This window comes from Mustela lutreola, chromosome 4 (genome assembly GCF_030435805.1).
Source record: "Mustela lutreola isolate mMusLut2 chromosome 4, mMusLut2.pri, whole genome shotgun sequence".
Taxonomy (NCBI): domain Eukaryota; kingdom Metazoa; phylum Chordata; class Mammalia; order Carnivora; family Mustelidae; genus Mustela; species Mustela lutreola.
In genome coordinates this window covers 145,500,034-145,519,169 of record NC_081293.1, presented here as the reverse complement: position 1 = coordinate 145,519,169, position 19,136 = coordinate 145,500,034, and the positions used below count along the sequence as shown (strand labels likewise).

Sequence of the window (19,136 nt, the reverse complement as noted above, 5' to 3'; positions counted from 1 at the left end):
GAGAGAGACAGGGAAGCAGGCTCCCTGCTGAGCAGAGAGCCCAATGCCAGCCTCCATCATAGGACCCTGAGACCATGACCTGAGCCAAAGGCAGAGACTTAACCCACTGAGCCACTCAGGCACCCAAAGTTTTCATTTTTTAAGAAAAGCCAGAAACTGTGGTATGTATGTGATGTTTTAAATATTTACTCAGAATTAAAAAAAAAAAATACTATGTTGGCCAAATAAAACACACCAGTTTTTTATCCCTTTCTCAAAACTTAAATTCTTTCTGGAGAAGATCAACCAGCATCACCTACTGAGATATTTGAGATGTGTTTAGTTCTATTGCATATGAGGGTGAGAAAGGAAACTTGAGTGGAAGTCACAGAAGACAGTAGTGGCAAAGAGACAGGCTCAATCCCTTGGTTTGGAAGATTGAGTAATAATTGGGTCGTGAAGTCAAATGGGCTGAGATTTACACAATCTGCCGTAAGTATCCTGACAGTGAATTCTTTTTTTCTTTTTTTTTAAGATTTTATTTCTTTGACAGACAGACAGATGGTGAGAGACGCACTACAATAGGGGGAAAGGGGAGAAGGAGAAGCAGGCTTCCCATGAGCAGGGAGCCTGATGTGGGGCTCCTTCCCAGAACGCTGGGTCGTCACCTGAGCTGAAGGCAGACGCTTAACCACTGAGCCACCCAGGCGCCCCTGACAGTGAATTCTTGTACCTTCAGTTCCTTATTTGCTGAGATCTTGATTCTGAGCACCATGTTCAGTTAGGGAGCATATTTTTCTTATTATTTTATCCTGCATATTTAAGTACCGAATTAAAAAACACCCTCACTCTCCTCTCTCACTGTCTCTTTCTTTCTCTTTCTTTCTCACCCTCCCTACCCCTTCCCTACTCTGTTGTTTTGTCCCAAGAATGCAACCCACATAAATAATGTTTCTGTCAGTTTCAAGTTCAGAACACCTGATTTACTAAATTAACTGAGTGTAATTTGTTAGGTCTTACTGTATAATCTTGATTTATTTATTTTTATTGAGTCAAAGTAAAGAATTTTTATAGGAAGTTTACTAATTCCATGAGAAAATTGGAGATTTATTGGAACTGGCCTTTGGCTTTTCTGTTTGTTCTTTGTGGGAGGGAGGCCTAAGGATTCTTTTTTGTTTGTTTTAAAGATTTTATTTATTTATTTGACAGAGAGAGAGATCACAAATAGGCAGAGAGAAGCAGAGAGAGGAAGGGAAGCAAGCTCCCTGCCTAGCAGAGGGCCTGATGCGGAGCTCGATCCCAGGTCCCTGGGATCATGACCTGAGCTGAAGGCAGAGGCTTTAACCCACTGAGCCACCCAGGTGCCCAGGCCTAAGGATTCTTAAAAGTAGAAGTTGGGAGTTTTGACTATGCATGTTTTAGCAACAGCTTTTACTTGTAAATAAAGTACACTTGCATAAAAATTAGATTTTACAATTAAAATTATATTTTAAAAATTATGAAATTCATGAAATGATTCTAAACAGTTAATTTTAATACCATATAAAAATAATTTTATGTTTTTTTTTTTTTTTACATTTTATTAAAAGGTAAATGAATTTTGAGCTGCTTGACATTTAGCATTCTTTTGGGCATTGGTAAGGTTGACTGTCAGTTTATTATAGTTCATGACTGGTGCCAACTTGTTATTATTTTCTCCCTTTGTAAAGTCTTTTTGTACTTGAGATTATTTGTATGTGGTTTAAAAAAAAATGTTTTATTTATTTATTTGACAGAGATCACAAGTAGGCAGAGAGGCAGGCGGAGAGGGAGGAAGAAGCAGGCTCCCTGCTGAGCAGAGAGCGCGATGCGGGGCTCGATCCCAGGACCCCGGGATCATGACCTGAGCCGAAAGCAGAGGCTTTAACCCACTGAGCCACCCAGGCGCCCCTGTATGTGGTTTTTAAAAGACTTTAGGGATCAGTTTTCAATTACCACAAAATTTAGAGGAATATACGGAGATTTTCTGTTTATCCTCTTCTCCCAAATATGCAGTCTCCCTTCTGTATCACCTACAGAAATGGTAGATTTTTTTTGTCGAGGCTGAACTTATATTGACACATGATGGGTTCTCCATGTCTTTTCATGGCTAGATAGCTCATTTCTTTTTAGTGCTGAATAATAATCCATTGTCTGGATGTACCATAGTTTATTTATACACTCATCTACTTTAGGCCATCTTAGTTGCCTCTAAGTTTAGGCAGTTTTGAATAAAGTCCTATAAACATCTATGTGCTGATTTTTGTGTGGAGATGTTTTCAGTCCCTTTGGGTAAATGTTAGAGTGATTGCTGGATCATATGGTAAGAGTATATTTAGTTTTAAAAGAAATTACAGAATTGTCTTCCAGAATGCCATTTTACTTATTTCCACCAGCATTGTATGAGGATTCCTGTTGTTCCACATCCTTGTCAGTATTCTGGGTATTGGCCATTCTAATAGGTGTGTAGTGGTATCTCACTTGGATTTTTTTTTTTTTTTTAAGATTTTCTTTATTTATTTGAGAGAGAGAGAGCATGAGAGGGGAGAAGATCAGAGGGAGAACCAGACTCTCCATGGAGCTGGGAGCCCAACGTAGGACTCGATCCCAAGACACTGGGATCATGACCTGAGCCAAAGGCAGTTGCCTTTTTTTTTTTTTTTTTTAAAGATTTAATTAATTTATTTGACAAACAGAGATCACAAGTAGGCAGAGAGGCAGGCAGAGAGAGGGGGAAGCAGGCTTCCTGCTGAGCAGAGAGCCCGATATGGGGCTCGATCCCAGGATCCTGGGATCATGACCTGAACTGAAGGCAGAGACTTGAACCCACTGAGCTACCCAGGTGCCCCTGAAGGCAGTTGCTTAACCAACTGAGCCACCTAGGCACCTTCATTGTGGTTTTCATTTACATCTCCCTAATGACATATGTGGAATATCTTCTATGATTATTTGCTCTCAGTATATCTTCTTCGGTGAGGTGTCTGTTAAAATCTTTAAATTACGATTGTTTGTTTTCTTACCTTTGAGTTTCAAGAGTTCTTTGAATATTTTGGATAACTCCTTTATCAGATGTGTCTTGTGCAAATATTTTCTCCTAGTCTGTGGCTGATCTTTTACTTATTGTGATAATGTCTTTCTTTGAGTAGGAGTTTTTAATTTTAATGAAGTGCAACTTATCAGTTAGTTATTTAATGGATGGCCCAATGCAGGGTTCCATCTCACAACCCTGAGATCATGACCTGAGCCAAAATCAAGAGTTGGATGCTTAACCAGTTAAGCCACCCAGGCACCCCAGTAGCTTTTTTTTTTTTTTTTTTAATAAATTAGAAGAGCTTTCCCAGGACCCTTCTCCCTTCCTCACTCACCCTCTCTTACTCTGTAGTGGTGTTGTACCTAAAAAGGCATCACTCTACTCAAGGTCTTATAGTTTGTCTTCGGTGGGTTATCTTTATGGAGTATTAAAGTTTTGTCTTTTATTTTCGTCTGTAATCTATTTTGATTTAATTCTTATGACAGTTGAAGATCTGTTGTCTTAGATTCACTTTTTTTGCATGTGGATGGTTTTTTTTTTTTTTTTTCCCCAGTACCATTTGTTGAAAAGAATGTCTTCGATTACATGTAGATTTTTTGGAAATTATGTTTTTTTTATTTTATTTTTTAAATCTTTTTTTAAAAGATTTTATTTATTTATTTGAGAGAAAGAGAGAGCATAAGAGGAGAGAGGTCAGTGGGAGAAGCAGACTCCCCGCCGAGCAGGCAACCCAATGTGGGACTCCATCCCAGGACTCCAGGACCATAACCTGAGCTGAAGGCAGTCACTCAACTAACTGAGCCACCCAGGTGCCCTGGAAATTCTTAAATAATGCATTTATCCCTCACAGCTTACTTTGTTGCCATTTATAAGTGGAATCTTTAAATATATTCAGATGTAAAAATATAAATAGCCTTGAGCATTGGGCTAAGTTCAGTAAACAAATGATATTCTCTGTCCTACTTTTAAATAAAACAGTACTTTCTCTGTGACACACTCTTGAATAGTCTTAGCATTTGTGAATCTTTGTTCACTTGGAGTTTTTATTATTGGAAATTACCAGGACTTTAGTACATAAAGTTTATAATCAGTTTTGGAGAGTACCATTTTGATGGAAAAAAGTGAGTAACTGTAAAGAAAAGAGATTGATTTCCTTAAGTGCACAATTGGTTATGGAAGACACTTTCAAAGGAGTTTGAATATGTTTATAAGCTCTGGAGGCTTTATCTTTTCTGCATTCCTAAACATTTTGTAAATCTTTTAAATCTTTTTATTGTGACATTTATGACATTTTTATGTATCCTTACATGTAATTTTACTTATTTAGTTTGTGAGCATGTTGAGGGCAGAAACTGACTCATTTTTGTGTGATTAAGACCTAATACATAGCTTTTTAATAGTTATAGAATCATATGAAACCCCCCAAAATAATTTTGAAGAACAGTAGTTCTTACATAAAATGTGCACATAACCACACACAAAGGAAGATATTAGAACTTTATTTAACCTGTCTCTTGGTTGCTTTTTTTTTCTTTTAAGATTTTATTTGTTTATTTGTCAGAGAGAGTGAGAGTGTGTGAGCACTAATGGGGAGTGGCAGGCAGAGGGAGAAGCAGACTCTGCTGAGCAGGGAGCCTGATGAGGTTCCCCATCCCAGGACCCTGGGATTTTGACCCAAGCCTAAGGCAGACGCTTAACCAACCAAGCCACCCAGGTGTCCCGATTATTGTATATATTTAAACAGGTTTTTTTTTTTTTTAAGCATTTCAAACATTAAAAGTAGAAAGATTAATATAATGAATTTCCTCTCCTCATGCACAGCTTAGACATTTATCAGCTCATGGCCACTTGTATTTCATCTACATCCTTTTTTACTTTTCCCCACTCTCTACTTGCAGAATTATTTTTGACGTATATTCTAGATACATGATTTAATCTGTAAATAATTCATTATGTGTCTGTAAAACATAAAGATTCTCATTGTTAAAACATAATCATAATATTATTTTACCGCAAAAAAATAAGCAATGACTTAATGTCACTAAGTATCCAGAAAATATTAAGAACTACCAATTTGGGGCACCTGCATAGCTCAGTTGTAGCTCAGTCAGTTAAGCTTCTGCCTTAGGCTTGGATCATGATACCAGGGTCCTGGGATGGAGCCCCGCATCGGGTTCCTTGCTTAGTGGGGAGTGCCTTCTGCCCCTCCTCCCCCTCTCCCTCGGTCCCTCCTCCCACTTGTGCCTGCTCTTTCTCTCAGATAAATAAATAAGTAAATAAATAAATAAATATTTTTTTTAAAGCTATAAATTTGTCTCCTTTTCCTTCTTTCTCTTTTCATCCCTCTTTCTCCTTTCCTACTGTATTTCTGTGAAAATTAAGTAGGATAAGCTCTACATACTGTAGTTGTAACCTGTAGTTTTCCCCAAACTCTCCTTCTCCCTCCCTTGTCCCCCTTTTCTTACTCTGTTTTTCCCTGGCCTTGCATTTGTTGAAGGAACTGGGTATTTTTTGCCCTTTAGTGTTTCTCACATTCTCTCTCTCTCTCTCTCTCTCTATATATATATATATATATTTTTTTTTTTTTTTAAAGTTCATCTCCCTAGTATATTGTAACAGTTCATCTTCCTGATATATTGTAACCATTTCCCAGTCTTCTGCATTTCTTAAAATCAGATTCAGGTTTGATTACTTCCCTTCCCTCCCCTCCCCTCCCCTCCGCACACCACCCCCATCCCACCCAAGACTCTTTCATAGATGGTAGTGTATATTTTTGTTTGAAGAGGTGTATAATGTCTGGTTTGTTCTTCCTTCCTTCCTCCTTCCCTCCTCTGCTAGATCTCTGACATATTAAGGATTGCAATATGGTACTGTTCTAGTTGTATCATTTCTTCTTTATTATATGGAATATTTCCATAAAGAGAGACTTAATTTTCATAAACTTTCCAATTAACCTGATAAATGCTTAATTCTCTACCACTCTTCAAACACAGTTGCACCCTTTAAAGGATTAAAAAAGATAAAAAATCTTCATGATTTCATGAATTCAAGTATTTGAAATGCTCCAGTCTACTGTAGTTATTATTTTTAGTGTTTCCATCTTTAGACAGTTGCAGCCTTTTCAGGTTGTTTGCTGAGTCCTTTTGACTTATCTTCAGTAGCCTTCAGTAGCTTTCTGGTATGTCAAGTTGCTGCAGGCCCATTTTTAAACTCATTTTCTTGAAATCAGCCATTGCTCCAGTAGCCCTGGTTCACTTCAGTGGAACTGTCAACATTATTTTTTACAGAAGTAATATTATTTTTTTTGTGATTGTTTTTATACCACTAATGAGCCACAGTTAAATTACTATATTTTAAAATGACTTAAAATAGTTTCTTTGTGTGGTTATTCCGCATTCTTAGTAGTTAGATTTGTTTTACTTTGCTTTTCATTTTTAGAGAATGTTTTTTAAATTCTTTTTTTTTTTTTTGAAGATTTTATGTATTTATTTCAGAGAGAGCATGAGAGGGGAGAAGGTCAGAGGGAGAAGCAGACTCCCTGCAGAGTTAGGTAGGAGCCTGATGTGGGACTCACTCCGGGGACTCCAGGATCAAGACCTGAGCGGAAGGCAGTGGGCCAACCAACTGAGCCACCCAGGCGCCCCTTAAATTCTTTTAATATGTAAAATATTTATAGTGTCACAAAAATCAGATCTACACAGCAAGGTGTTTTCAGATGTCTAATTCTTATCCCTGTCTCCTCTACTCCCATTTTCTTCATTCCTCATTGATCAGTTTAAAAAGTTTCCCTAGGGGCACCTGGATGGCTCAGTGGTTGGGCATCTGCCTTCGTATTAGGTGGTGATCCCAGAGTCCTGGGATCCAGCCCTGCACTGGGCTCCCTGCTCAGCGGGAAGCCTGCTTCTCTCTCTCCTATGCCCCCTGCTTGTGTTCCCTCTCTTGCTGTCTCTCTCTGTCTAATAAATAAATAAAATATTTTTTAAAAACTTTCCTGTATCCTTACAGTAAAAAAAATAAGCAAATGTGTGCATATTTATAATTCTGTCCCTTTCTTAGCTGAATGATAGCTATACATACTTTTACTAGTATGTAATTAAATTTTAAAAATAATTATGGGTAAATATGTTGATACAAAAAAAGGCAATTTTTAAAATATGCAAGATTTCTGTTCTGATATCTTGATGGATTCTAATAGCATGTAATTAGAAATTTAAGTGTCTTACTCTTTGGTAGCTTTAAAATTTTTGCTTTAATCAGTTATTTTTAAGGGAATATTTTTCCCTTTTGTGTGTCATATATTTATATATATACACACACACACAAACATTTATATATGTGTCATATGTATATGTATATACACACATATATATCAGTTTCATTCATAAACAAAGATATACACATATATCAGTATCATTCATAAGCAAAGATAGACTTTCATTTCATATATATCAGTCTCATTCATAAACCAAAATAGACTTTCCCATTTCAAATGGGAACATTAGGAAAAGAATCTATTTTCTTTCTTTTTGATGGAGAGTAGAGGCTTATTTATTATTTAAAAGACATCTTTAATTTATTGAGTTATTTATTATATATGTAGACTCCAAAACAATTTGTATAGCTAGAAATATGTTGTCTCTGAAAAGCTCTTTTGGTTAATTTAATTCAGCCTTGTGTATCTACTAGACCTTTTATTAGAAATTCAGGAAATCTTGATAAAGCAGTTTTTCAATTTGAGGCTTTGCGTATTTATTGGAAGCCTGTCAGGACTGTTCTTTGCTATACTGTCCTATCCATATTTTAGATACTTTATGATTTTTCCTGTATAAGAGAAAATGTTGAATAAATACCATCTTCCTCCCCCCCCACCCCCCAATACAGTAGTAGTTCCTTCAAGCCCCAATTCAATGATTCCAGTGTATGGGCTGTGGGAATAAGAAGGAGGTTGGCAGCCTAGCTTAGTTTGTATCCTGAATAAATAAATACAAATTCTGAATGTTCCTGCTATTGTTTTCAAACTGGGTATAGGTATTTTGCAACTGATAGAATCTAGTTTGAAAAACACTAATTTATTGTAGCTTATATTTGTCATTAGATGCTAAGAGTCCTAATTGTGTGTACTTCAATAGTAGTCTGTGACCTTTTTTTTTTTAAAGATTTTTTTTAACCCAGACGTCCCAGTCTGTGACCTTTTATAACTACTGCTCTAATAAAAAGGGAAGGGTTTGTACAGGTGGTCATCTCTATATGTGTACATAATTCATTCTTCAGAATATATGACAGTTGAACAATAACAATACTTCTTTTGGTAAGGGAGAAGAGTTTATTATCAAAGAACTAACAATATACACCCCCAGTTGGGAGAGGTAGGAGAGACTCTTTAGGTATCTAGTGGCTGTTATTTTTGCCAGCTGGGCGGTTAGCCATCTTGGAAACCAGGGTCATTGACTGTGGTATCTACCCTTTCCACAGGCTCTCTTATCTTTCCTGGCTCAATAACTGAATTGAAAACTCCCTATCAAACTAGTCTTTAATCATCCTCCCAAGAACATGCTAGGTATCTTAAATAGAAGTGAGTAGAAGAGGATCTTTATTCCCTTGTCCTTAGAGTATGTAAAGAGGGATTTGGGACAAGTTGCCCCAGCAAATGTACTGATGATCCCTGTGTGGCTGCCGTTCTGTGGCTTCCTCCCCATCCATTAAGGAAGTAATGGATGTAGGTTGCTGTCGGCATATGTTGAGACAGCCAAAAGAACGTTTTTTTTGGTCCATCAGTCTCATGGAAGAACAAGGTCCAGTTTTGGGGGTTTTTTTGTTGTTGTTGTTTTTGGGTGGAAATTTGGTGTCAGTTGTACTGGAAGGAAGGTATAACTCTGCCTAAAGCCATAAGGTGTGGGGTAGAGGAACACTTCAAATTAGGGTCCTTTCCTTTTTCACTTTCCTAGACCTTTTCCTTGTCTTGGCAATTTCCCCTTTCCCTGTCCTCTCCTTTTCTCCCCTCCCTTGTCTTTCCATTCCCTCCATTTCATTTCTCTGGTTAATATATTAAATATTTCCATTTTTAGTGAGCAGCTTCTTTGTACCAGGCTTTGGTTAAATTATATAATGTTGAATGAGAGGTTCCATGTCAGGAGTACATGCCATTGAAATTACGTGGAGCAGAACTTCCAACATATTTTAAGTGGAATAAAGTGAGAGGAAAACAATTTATAGTTGTAGTAGGCCACTCTTCTTTTGAGTGCTTATTTTTGTTCTTTAACTTGTATGATTTCTGTGAGCCAAGTTGGCACTGAAGTAATAATGGTTTGAAGATTCTTAGCCCTGTCTGGCTGCCCTATGCCACATAATGTTTTCACATACACCAGGTCATTATAACTCTTGAGTATGGTTGACCCATTCTGTTGAGACATCAGAGTCCAATGTTCATTTTGTGGGAGCTCTGACAATGTGTTTTTATGAGATCTAAAATACCTGTTTCCACTTAGCTCCATTCTCCCCCTGCAGCCAGGAGACTCTCAGTCTGGCTTTGCATCAAAATAGCTGTGTCAAAAAAAAAATAGTTGTGTCATTATGAGGACAGTTACTTAACCAATCTGCTACAGCTAGACCTGACTTGAGAGCCTACTCAATGGGAATTCTGGATCAATGAGTGATATTGCAGAAGTTACACAATGTTAGTGGCAAACTGGAACCTATAATTTCTAACTTTTTATTTTTAGTACCGTATTATGCTACCTTCCCTATCATAAAAATAGGTGATGAGAGTCAAGTAAGATAAATGTCAGTAGGACTTGATAGGCATAAAATATTACAAGGTAAATTATTTCAGCTTGGTTTCTTTTGTCAGGAGGTATATATGATCCTTTGTATTATCCTTTTTTGGTTCTTAAGCATCTTGGCAGCAGGGATCATTTTTTATTTCTCTGTGTCCCTATGCTCAAGGCCAAACTGATACATATAGGTGTCAGGACATCCTAATAAATTGATACCCTTTGAAAGTGAAATTCTTTCCATTGTTTATGTAGGGTATATGATGGTTAAAATGATTGTCTAATAATAAAAATTACATACTTCATATTCATGCCAGGGATTTATTACATTCATTACAAGTCATTTTCTGACTGATTTCTTGGGAAGCATATTAAAAAACTGAAAAGTATTTGATTTTAAAATGATTTCAGCTTTTTTTTTTCCTTAATGTTGTTGTCAGTGACAAATTTTAAGGTTTAAATAAGGAGTTGGGATTTGCCTAGGATCAAATCCCACTCTTTTTTTTTTTTTTTAAGATTTTATTTATTTATTTGACAGAGAGATCACAAGTAGGCAGAGAGGCAGGCAGAGAGGGTGGGGGAGGCAGGCTCCCTGCTGAGCAGGGCTCGATTCCAGGACCTTGGGATCAGGACCTGAGCAGAAGGCAGAGGCTTAAACCACTGAGCCACCCAGGTGCCCCTCAGATCCCACTCTTAATTTACTAGCTTGCATAACCTCAGGCAGTTTTTTTTTTTTTTTTTAAAGCTTCTCTGTGTCTTAATTTCTCTGTTGCTAGACTAAGAATGAGAGTGACCACTAGACATTGCATTTATTTACTCCCCACAACAGACACATGAAATAGGTGAGGGAATGAAGGTGTGTAGTGGTTATCCATCTAATAAAGAGTAAAGGTAAGATTTGCACTCAGTCTGACTCCAGAGTCCATATTGTTTGGGCACTATGCTGTCCTAACTTCTGGATTATTTAAGTAAGTTGTTCAGGGAAATAAATGAAATGGAGTTTGTAGAATGTTTTGTACAGTTTTGGTTCTCAAAACTTTTTAGGTTTTGGAGTTTGTGAATAAGGTTTTGTGGACCTAGAGATTAAGGGGAATTATAAACATATAGTTGTTTTAAGTTCTAAACAGTTCTGTTAACTTGTTGGAAATGAAAGAATCTCAGACATAATGGATCAGCATCTTAAGAGTTTTTTGAGTCTGCGTTTTTAAGAGTCTGCATTTAAGATCCTTGAAGTTTGAGAAGTACTGGAGTAGATGATCTTGAAGCTTTCTTCCAATTCCCATTGGTGGGTCAGTGGTTCTAGGGAATCAGATAGCAAGGGTATTTTAGCACTGATTATTGTATTTAGAGAAGAAAATGATAATATATCAAGTATTATTTTAATGTACATCACTGTAATAGAGATTTATTTCTATTTTTTGGCTTCTGTGTTAGGTCAGCTCTTGAGGTAATTAATACCTGTTTGAATTTGTAGAAAGTTTCTAATATGGTCCCAAATGATCCTGAATTTTATCATCTTGTATCATCTTAGGAAATAATTAGAACTCAATTTTTATATGGCTTTAAGTTCAATTGTATTCCTTAATTTCACCATATAATGAGCCAGTTTTATATGTGTGTGTGTGTGTGTGTAAACACTATGAAACTTTCTAGTTTTGTACAATTCACTATTCTGGTATTTCAATGAACAGCTTAAAATTTGAAGTTAACTATTGTAAAAAATTAACTGCAAAGCAAATGAACACTTGACTTACTTAATTGAATCTGTGTAATTTTATTAGTCTATAGAAAATAAAAATTCCTCTCAAAATTAAAGGATCTTTTGTAAATTTTTTTTAAATAGATAGTAATGTCAGTTTTGTTCACATTAAATCATTAGTACCTGGCACATTGTAGTAGGTATTGACAAGTATGAATGAATGAATGAATAAAAATTTGTGTTTAATCATTTTTGCTACCATTTTCAAATGAGAGGCAATAAGATTGTGAAAACTTGCATTTTAGACATTTGAGCATCTCCCCATGTTAACTAACTGCTGCATTTTATAATCTTCCCCATATTAACTAATTGTGATTCTTCTCTGAAAATTATTTTAATTGTGAGAGGTATGATTCAAACAGGAGAAGAAATATTACGTTTATTATGCTCCCTTCCTTTATGTACAGTGGTAGCTGCTTGATTTCATTTTTAAGACCTCTTAATATATCTAAATATATCTACGTTGTTTAGCTTTGAAAAACTGGCTAGCAAGCATAAATCTAACTTTGTAGAGAAAGAATAATATTGCAAATATTAGGTCAGACCTCATTCAAGAAAGTAGTTTGAATAAAATATCTGGGGCATAGTCTGGTTTCACTTTCCCTGAGAGTTTATGAAAACTCTTTGCAGGGAAGTCAGTGGATAAGGTTTTGAAGGAATCTTGAGAAATAGTTGGGCATCTGTCAGGACTGTATTATGGATCTAGGTACACAGGTGGTCAGCTGACGTATTGTCAGAGGGATTGGACTGCTCTGTATTTTATTCTAAATCCCCTTGCTTACTTTCAGCTCTTAGAAGTCAGAGACCAGTTCTGTAGATGAAACAGTATCCCCAACTGATTCAGGGAGGAGATCATGAGGGCAAAGCAGAAACTTCATCAGTGGGGCATTCTGTCTTCTGGTTAAAAAGTGGCCAGTATAGGAAAAAGGATAATAAAAATACAAATGAACAAAAATTGCACCAGCCTTAAATAAAAGAAGAAATTTTAAAAAGCTTCCCCAGAGTGACATAAAAGAGAATATGAATAAATGGAAAAATATTACTTGGGGTAGGAAGACTCATTATTATAAATTCTCCTTAAATAAATTCTAAGATTTTTGTTCATATGTCATCTAGTTGAAAGCTTCTTATATAGTCATATATATATATTTATATATATATGACATATATATATTTATATATATATATGTCATATATATATATATATGCACATAGTAACCATATATATTTAATTTTTCTCCATAGCACTTACCCCATCTGATATAACTATGTAAATTTATTATTTTTTCCCCTGGAATGTAAACTTAACAGAAGGTCATAAATTTATCAAAGTGTGCCTATCTTTCTCTCCTTACTAGAATGTAGCCTTATGGGGATATGTTGTTTTCCTTGTGGTTTCCCCAGCACCTTGAGCTTATAGCACATAGAAAACAGTTGATGACTGGAAAATGAGTGAATAAATAAAACTCTCCTTTCTCTCTTAATCCATAGAACTTATTGTCTATTCCATAGTTTTGTGGTCATTAATTTTGTTCACTTTAACATGTTATAATGCTTTCTATTATTTTCTTTTGGTTCAGTGTCTAATTGTTTCATTCCTATAAGACATTCTTCTCTGTGCTCCTTGATGGCAGGAATGGAACAAATGCTTCCTTTGTGGACCTCACAGTACAAGGCAAATGGATGTAGGAACTTGTGAATTGAATATGTTTATTTATTCATAATAACTTAATTGCTAAAATCCAGTTTTCCTTCAACAAAAGGAGTATTTTAAATAAATAATACAATATAATTCTAAACAAAATAGGGTTTTTTTGTGTATTTTTAAGGACAGAATTTTTGGAGATGTTTCTTGAGCTCATGGTATATTTTAGTAATGAAAGTTGGAAGTTTGCAATTATCATTTTACAAATTACTGCACACAATTTGAGTAAAAGAAATAATTTTCATTGAGATGTGGATTTCTTAACTTAAAATTTTAATTTATAAGAAATGTCTTGTTATACTGTAGTTATGTTGGAACTTAGTTTTAAAATGAAATATTCTAAGCAAGTACAACTTTGTAGTCTACATAAATGTTTTTATAAATACGTTTTTTTTTTTTTACCATTTCTTATCCCAGCATATCATTCAACAATTTGTGTAATGATCGCTTGCTGTGCATTTCATTGTCACTATGTTTTTAAAAAATCGTTGCTGATGTACTTAAAGCCCTTTCTGCATATAGATTTTGTATACTGTTTCTTGGAGATAAATCTCTAAGATTGTAGTTAACATTTTCAAAAATAAATATGTAACAATTACTGAAACAGTAACTGTGTATGTTTAAAAGGAGAGATGTGAAACTATGTAACGGTTTTGTTGGTTCTTTTCTAATGTATATGGACATTTGTTAAAAAAATTTTTTTCTTTGCTTTATTTCAGACCAGTCTATCCATATGGGGATGGGGAAGCCTTGGCATTGTCCTTTCTCTAATAACCTTTGGACCCTTTGTAATATTTTATTTGGCCTTTTATATCCTCTGCTTTGTGGGCGGGTAAGTATTCTCAATGACAATCTTACAATTCAAATGTTTACTCTTGTTAGAAATTGAAACAAATGACCATTAGACCTCAATAAGTAAGAAAAAAATGACCATGAGAAATGGTAGTATAATTTATTTGTGAGTGCTATTTTTGCAAATTGTTTTTTACCAAAGTTAAGTAAAATAAGATATCCAGTAAAATAAAATTGGTGGCAATTATGATTTGTACCAGGAATATGGATAGTCATCTTCAAAAAATTTTCAGTTTTTAATTGTATAAAACTTTTTTGTATAATTTGAAAGGTTTTAAAGATTTTTTTATTCCTTTTGGTGTTGCTACCTTTTAAGGCTGAAAATTTTTATTCATTACAATATTAACAGGATAATTGTTAAGTTTAATAGAAGTGATTCCTCAGGTTTTACGTAGTATAGTAGAAGATACTATTTCATTGACTAGACTTCATACAATAATATTAATTATTTCCCTTAGTGAATTCTGTCATGTTGTTATGGAAAATTCAAACACCTGATTTGCTATTTTTCTCTTCATTATTTGATTATGTTTTACATTGAGTTGATAAACCTTTACAAGAGAAGTTTCAGTCATGATTTAGTATAACTTCCTGTGCGGAGTGTTTGGTATCAGATATGAATTATATCTAAGAAAAGTATAGAAAAGAGAGTTAGAGGATTGTTACTTACTCAAACCAAGTACCTTAACTGAGTTGAGTGTTTTGTTTTTACTATTTATATATGCACGTGTTTGTGTGCCTGTATGTATGTATATATAAGATATGTTTATGTAATTATTTTTGGAATAAATACCTTTGACTTCTATTTAAAAAATCTTTTGAGGCCCCAAATATTTGGAGGAGTTATTTGAACCTATAGGCTTAGAGAACAGCTTAGCTAAATTGAATTGAATGTAAAAACTGTGGCCTGAAAGACTGTATAAGATACTCAAGGAGTGATTTCTCAATATACTTACCACCTCCCACCTTTTTCATGATAGGGTTTGGAAGTTCTGTGTGGCCATTTTAGAAGGACTGCACCCACTATTTGTGGGTAAAATGGGAATCAAATCAAGCTCTACTCAAGGACTATTCCTAAAACTGCATATAATTTATATTTAACACTTTCATAATAATTGCTTAGGTATGGTATGGTATTAGGTGTGTATTGTATGTAAGTAGGTATTGGGTATAGTATTGCATACAGAAACAATTAGAAATAAGCCATAAGAATCAGATAAATGGAATTTTGAGTATCTTTATTGACTATAAAGATGATTGAAGACTATAGATCTGCAGCCCCCTGGGCTTCCTAAATTACACTTCTTTGTCACAAATGAAGACCGAAGCAGAATAATCGCATAGCTGTGTGCTTGCACTTCTTCCCCATGGAGTCATGGCTGCTTTCATTGACTGGAAGGGAGACTGTTTTTTGGAGATGTTTCTCTGAAAATGAGAACTTTCTTCTCTTTGATGAATTGAATAAGCTCTTGGCAAAAGTGAAGGTGAATAATTTTAGACTATTTCCCAATATTTCAGGGAGGGAGGAAATTGTAGCTTTCTTTGTCAGTAGGAGCCCTAGGAAGCCTTGGAGACTGGAGGGTGGAGAGTCATCTCTCATACACTGACATGCTCCACATCAGGTTTTGGAAGAGGGAAGTGTGCTGAGTCCATGTACTTCAAAGTCATGGCAACCTTTCCTGCTCCTTTTCTGAGTGTGCAGGTTTACCAAGAAGTAAGCACAACCATTTTCAGATACTTTTAAAGTTCTGTAAAAGTTTTTAAATAAGGCGGGATATTGGATGGTGTGCTAGGGTCACTAAAAACTCTTTAGATAATATTAAGAGTCACATTATAGGGTCTGAAATTCCAGTTTGATGTTATATCATAAATGTTCTGATCTGATGTTCTGTTCCAGATTGTAAATCTCAGTGAAATTCACTGCCATAGTAAGGGGTCTTCAATTTAAATTCTAGAAAGCCTCCCAGAATTGTCTTCAATAATCAGGGGATTAATTAATCATTTCTAGATTACTCAGTTGTGGTCAATGACTATCTAGTTCCTGAATCAAATCTTTCCTATTTTGGCTGTAATTAGAAAACATGATTGTTTTTTCTTTAATATAACTTAGTATAGTTTAATGCCTTATGAATTTGAAGAACAATGCAGGCTTTTAAATAGCAATCTCAAGTAAAATAATTGCATTTAATAAAATCATTTCTTGGTTTTAATATCTGAATTTTTAGGATTTTTTTTTTACTTCTATAAAATGCAAGTTTAAGAGGAATTAATACATTTTCTTATGGAAACCACCTTTTAAAAAAATTCTGCAGTTAACCATCTACAATGTTGATAATATATATGTTTTGCTGATAAAGCTAATTCCATATTTTCTAGTATAAAGATAACTTTTGGAAGGAAAACCACTTAGAGATTTTTGTATTATGTGTTATTTTTTTTTTTAAGATTTTATTTGCTTATTTGACAGAGAGATCACATGTAGGCAGAGAGGCAGGCAGAGAGAGAGGGAAGCAGGCTCCCCACTGAGCAGAGATCCCAATGCAGGGCTCGATCCCAGGACGCTGAGATCATAACCTGAGCTGAAGGCAGAGGCTTAACCCACTGAGCCACCCAGGCGCCCCAGTATTATGTGTTTTTTTTTGTTTGTTTTTTGGGTGCATACTTTTGATACTGTTTTATGGGTTATTTAATGACATTCTGTTAGGTTGGGTGATGCAGTCATTTGTAGCACCTGTTTTTACTTAAACCTCAAGTTTTTACTTAAACCTCAAGGCTAAAATAGGTGCTAAGTTTAGACTGTTAGCTTACTTTCCTACTATCATTCTTTGGACAAAGGTTAATACTTTATCAGTCTTTCTTATGATAATAATTTTAGAAATACATAGTATAAGCATTTACTTATGTCTGTAAATCTGCTTATCACTAGATAAAACTGAAATATGGGGCCATCTTGAGTCTTAGTAATAGTATTAGATGCAGGACAGGCGAAATTCTGAGGCCACCTTTTTAAAAAAGAAACAAAAACAAAATTGATGACATGGGCTAATTTGACTTTGTTTTCTCAACCCATCTTTCAGCTTTTGTGGTGCTTGTACTAAATAGCAACAGATAGCCACAAAAAGCAGGGGACTTTGAGAACCTTCCTTTTAGTAGTTGAGGCTGACCCTATTTAATTTTTCATAGTTCCCTTCTTGTTATGACAGCAGTTGAATTGTAATAAGATTATTATAAGATTATTATAAAGTTAGAATTTGATGTTTTTTATTATGGGTTTCCTGTCTACTTAGTGGTGCTTAGATTTAATTGGTAAATTTTGAATATATAAAATATTGATAGCATTTAGTCAATACTTAGAGTAAAACAGTTCTAAGCCAGTTTTTATCTTACCTCAACTCTGTAATTGTTTTTAAAATAATCAGCCTTTGGGATGTATTTATATGTATTTTTAAATTCCAGTCTAATTATAAGCTATATCTTTTTTCTCCTTTTTTGGCCTTTATTTTCTCTCCATAATCACAAATTACATTACTATCTGACATTAATTAGTTAATAGAACTATAGAAATGTGTGATTTTAGCTATAGATTTAGATCTCATTTGTCTTTATCGTTGTTTAATGAACCTACTTACTTAGCGAGGGCTGATTTTTTTGCCTGGGATTCTTTATGAAATATATGAAATATGAAATATATGGAATATATTTATATAAAAACTTTGAAAGGCATTCTTGTATAAATTCACAAAATGCTTATAGTTGTTTTAAACTTCAGAACATAACAAACTGTCAATTACTTGCTTTGCCAAAGTAAAAACTGATTTTTTAGTGAGTGATAAACCATCTATTAAATCTGAAAAATATCTTTGGTTAATAGATATGTTAAGTTATAACAGAATTTTGTTTTTGTTTCTGTAATTGAGTTTTTTCTTCCCTAGGGGCTTTGTGGTTACTCTCCTCTTTGGAAAAACAAACTCAGAGAAGTACCTAGAACAGTGTGAACACTCATTTCTTCCTCCAACGTCAACTGGGATTCCTAAGGTAAATAGGGTAAAGGAAGATAAAACCTCACAGTCTTGTTCTGTGAAATGATGGTAATGTGATCATCTGTATATGGCTTGGCATATGTTCCTACATGTCACTAATGCTCACTATAAACTTATGGGACACTTTCTAATCATGCTTTAGAAAATGTATCTTAGAAGATTACTTTGAAAACTTGTAGTGTTAGATGTTCAGAGTGGAAAGGCAAATTTTAGGAAAAGATAGAAATTTGGGGCCTCTTCCTACTATTGTGACATAGGATTTCAAAAATATGGAATGAAATAAATTGCAAAGAAACCAGAGAAAAGAAAATGGATATTATTTTTTAACTGACTTGAAAAATACAGCTTTCAGTTAGGCTATTCAGTATCTATAATTTTAATAATTTAGGCCCAATTATATTTATATCATCTTGAGTGTTGATATTTTTTCCATTTTTTAATATCATAATCTGTAAAATTGGAATTTAGTACTGTAGGTAGGCTTCATAATTGCATTGTCTTCAGTTCTTGTGGTATTGGGATGGTTTGTTTCATCTTGTGTGTAGAGAGACAAAGTGATCTGGAGTTGATGCCAGTATCTTAACTTTACAGTTAATAACTTGTTCATTATGTGCTAAGATGTAGGAAATGCAGAGATAGAAATATATATAGTATAGCTTTATATTGCTGAAATAAAAGAATTTCACCCTGTCCTTGGAAGTTGCATGTTATAATTTGAAGGGTATGTTTTATATATGTATTCATGCTTTGTTTTTTTTGTTTTATTTTTGTTTTTTGTTTGTATTTATTTATTTTTTTTTAACTGAAGAATGTCCCACTACTTTTCACATTATTTCCAGGCCACTGAATTTACTGAACACTACAGAGAAATAGAGAAATTTATTTTCTTTTGTTGCTAAAAATTATCCCTAAATAAAATTAATTAAAATATATTTATTTGGCACTTTGTATACTGTTATGGGCTGGGAGGGGGAAGGGAGAA

At 34.5% G+C, this 19,136-nt stretch overlaps 1 protein-coding gene across 3 annotated transcripts in view; it reads left to right on the top strand.

The window, feature by feature from the left end:
• Positions 1-19,136, top strand: part of SNX13 (sorting nexin 13) — a 128,623-nt gene that overhangs the window by 30,577 nt on the left and 78,910 nt on the right. For all 3 annotated transcript variants that reach the window (XR_009352863.1, XM_059171289.1, XM_059171291.1), the window contains exons 2-3: positions 13,982-14,094; positions 18,047-18,149. Coding sequence is in view for 2 of the 3 variants with exons in the window: in XM_059171289.1 (XP_059027272.1) it covers positions 13,982-14,094; positions 18,047-18,149 (216 nt within the window). In the remaining variant the exon portion in view is untranslated. The remainder of the gene's footprint in view (positions 1-13,981; positions 14,095-18,046; positions 18,150-19,136) is intronic.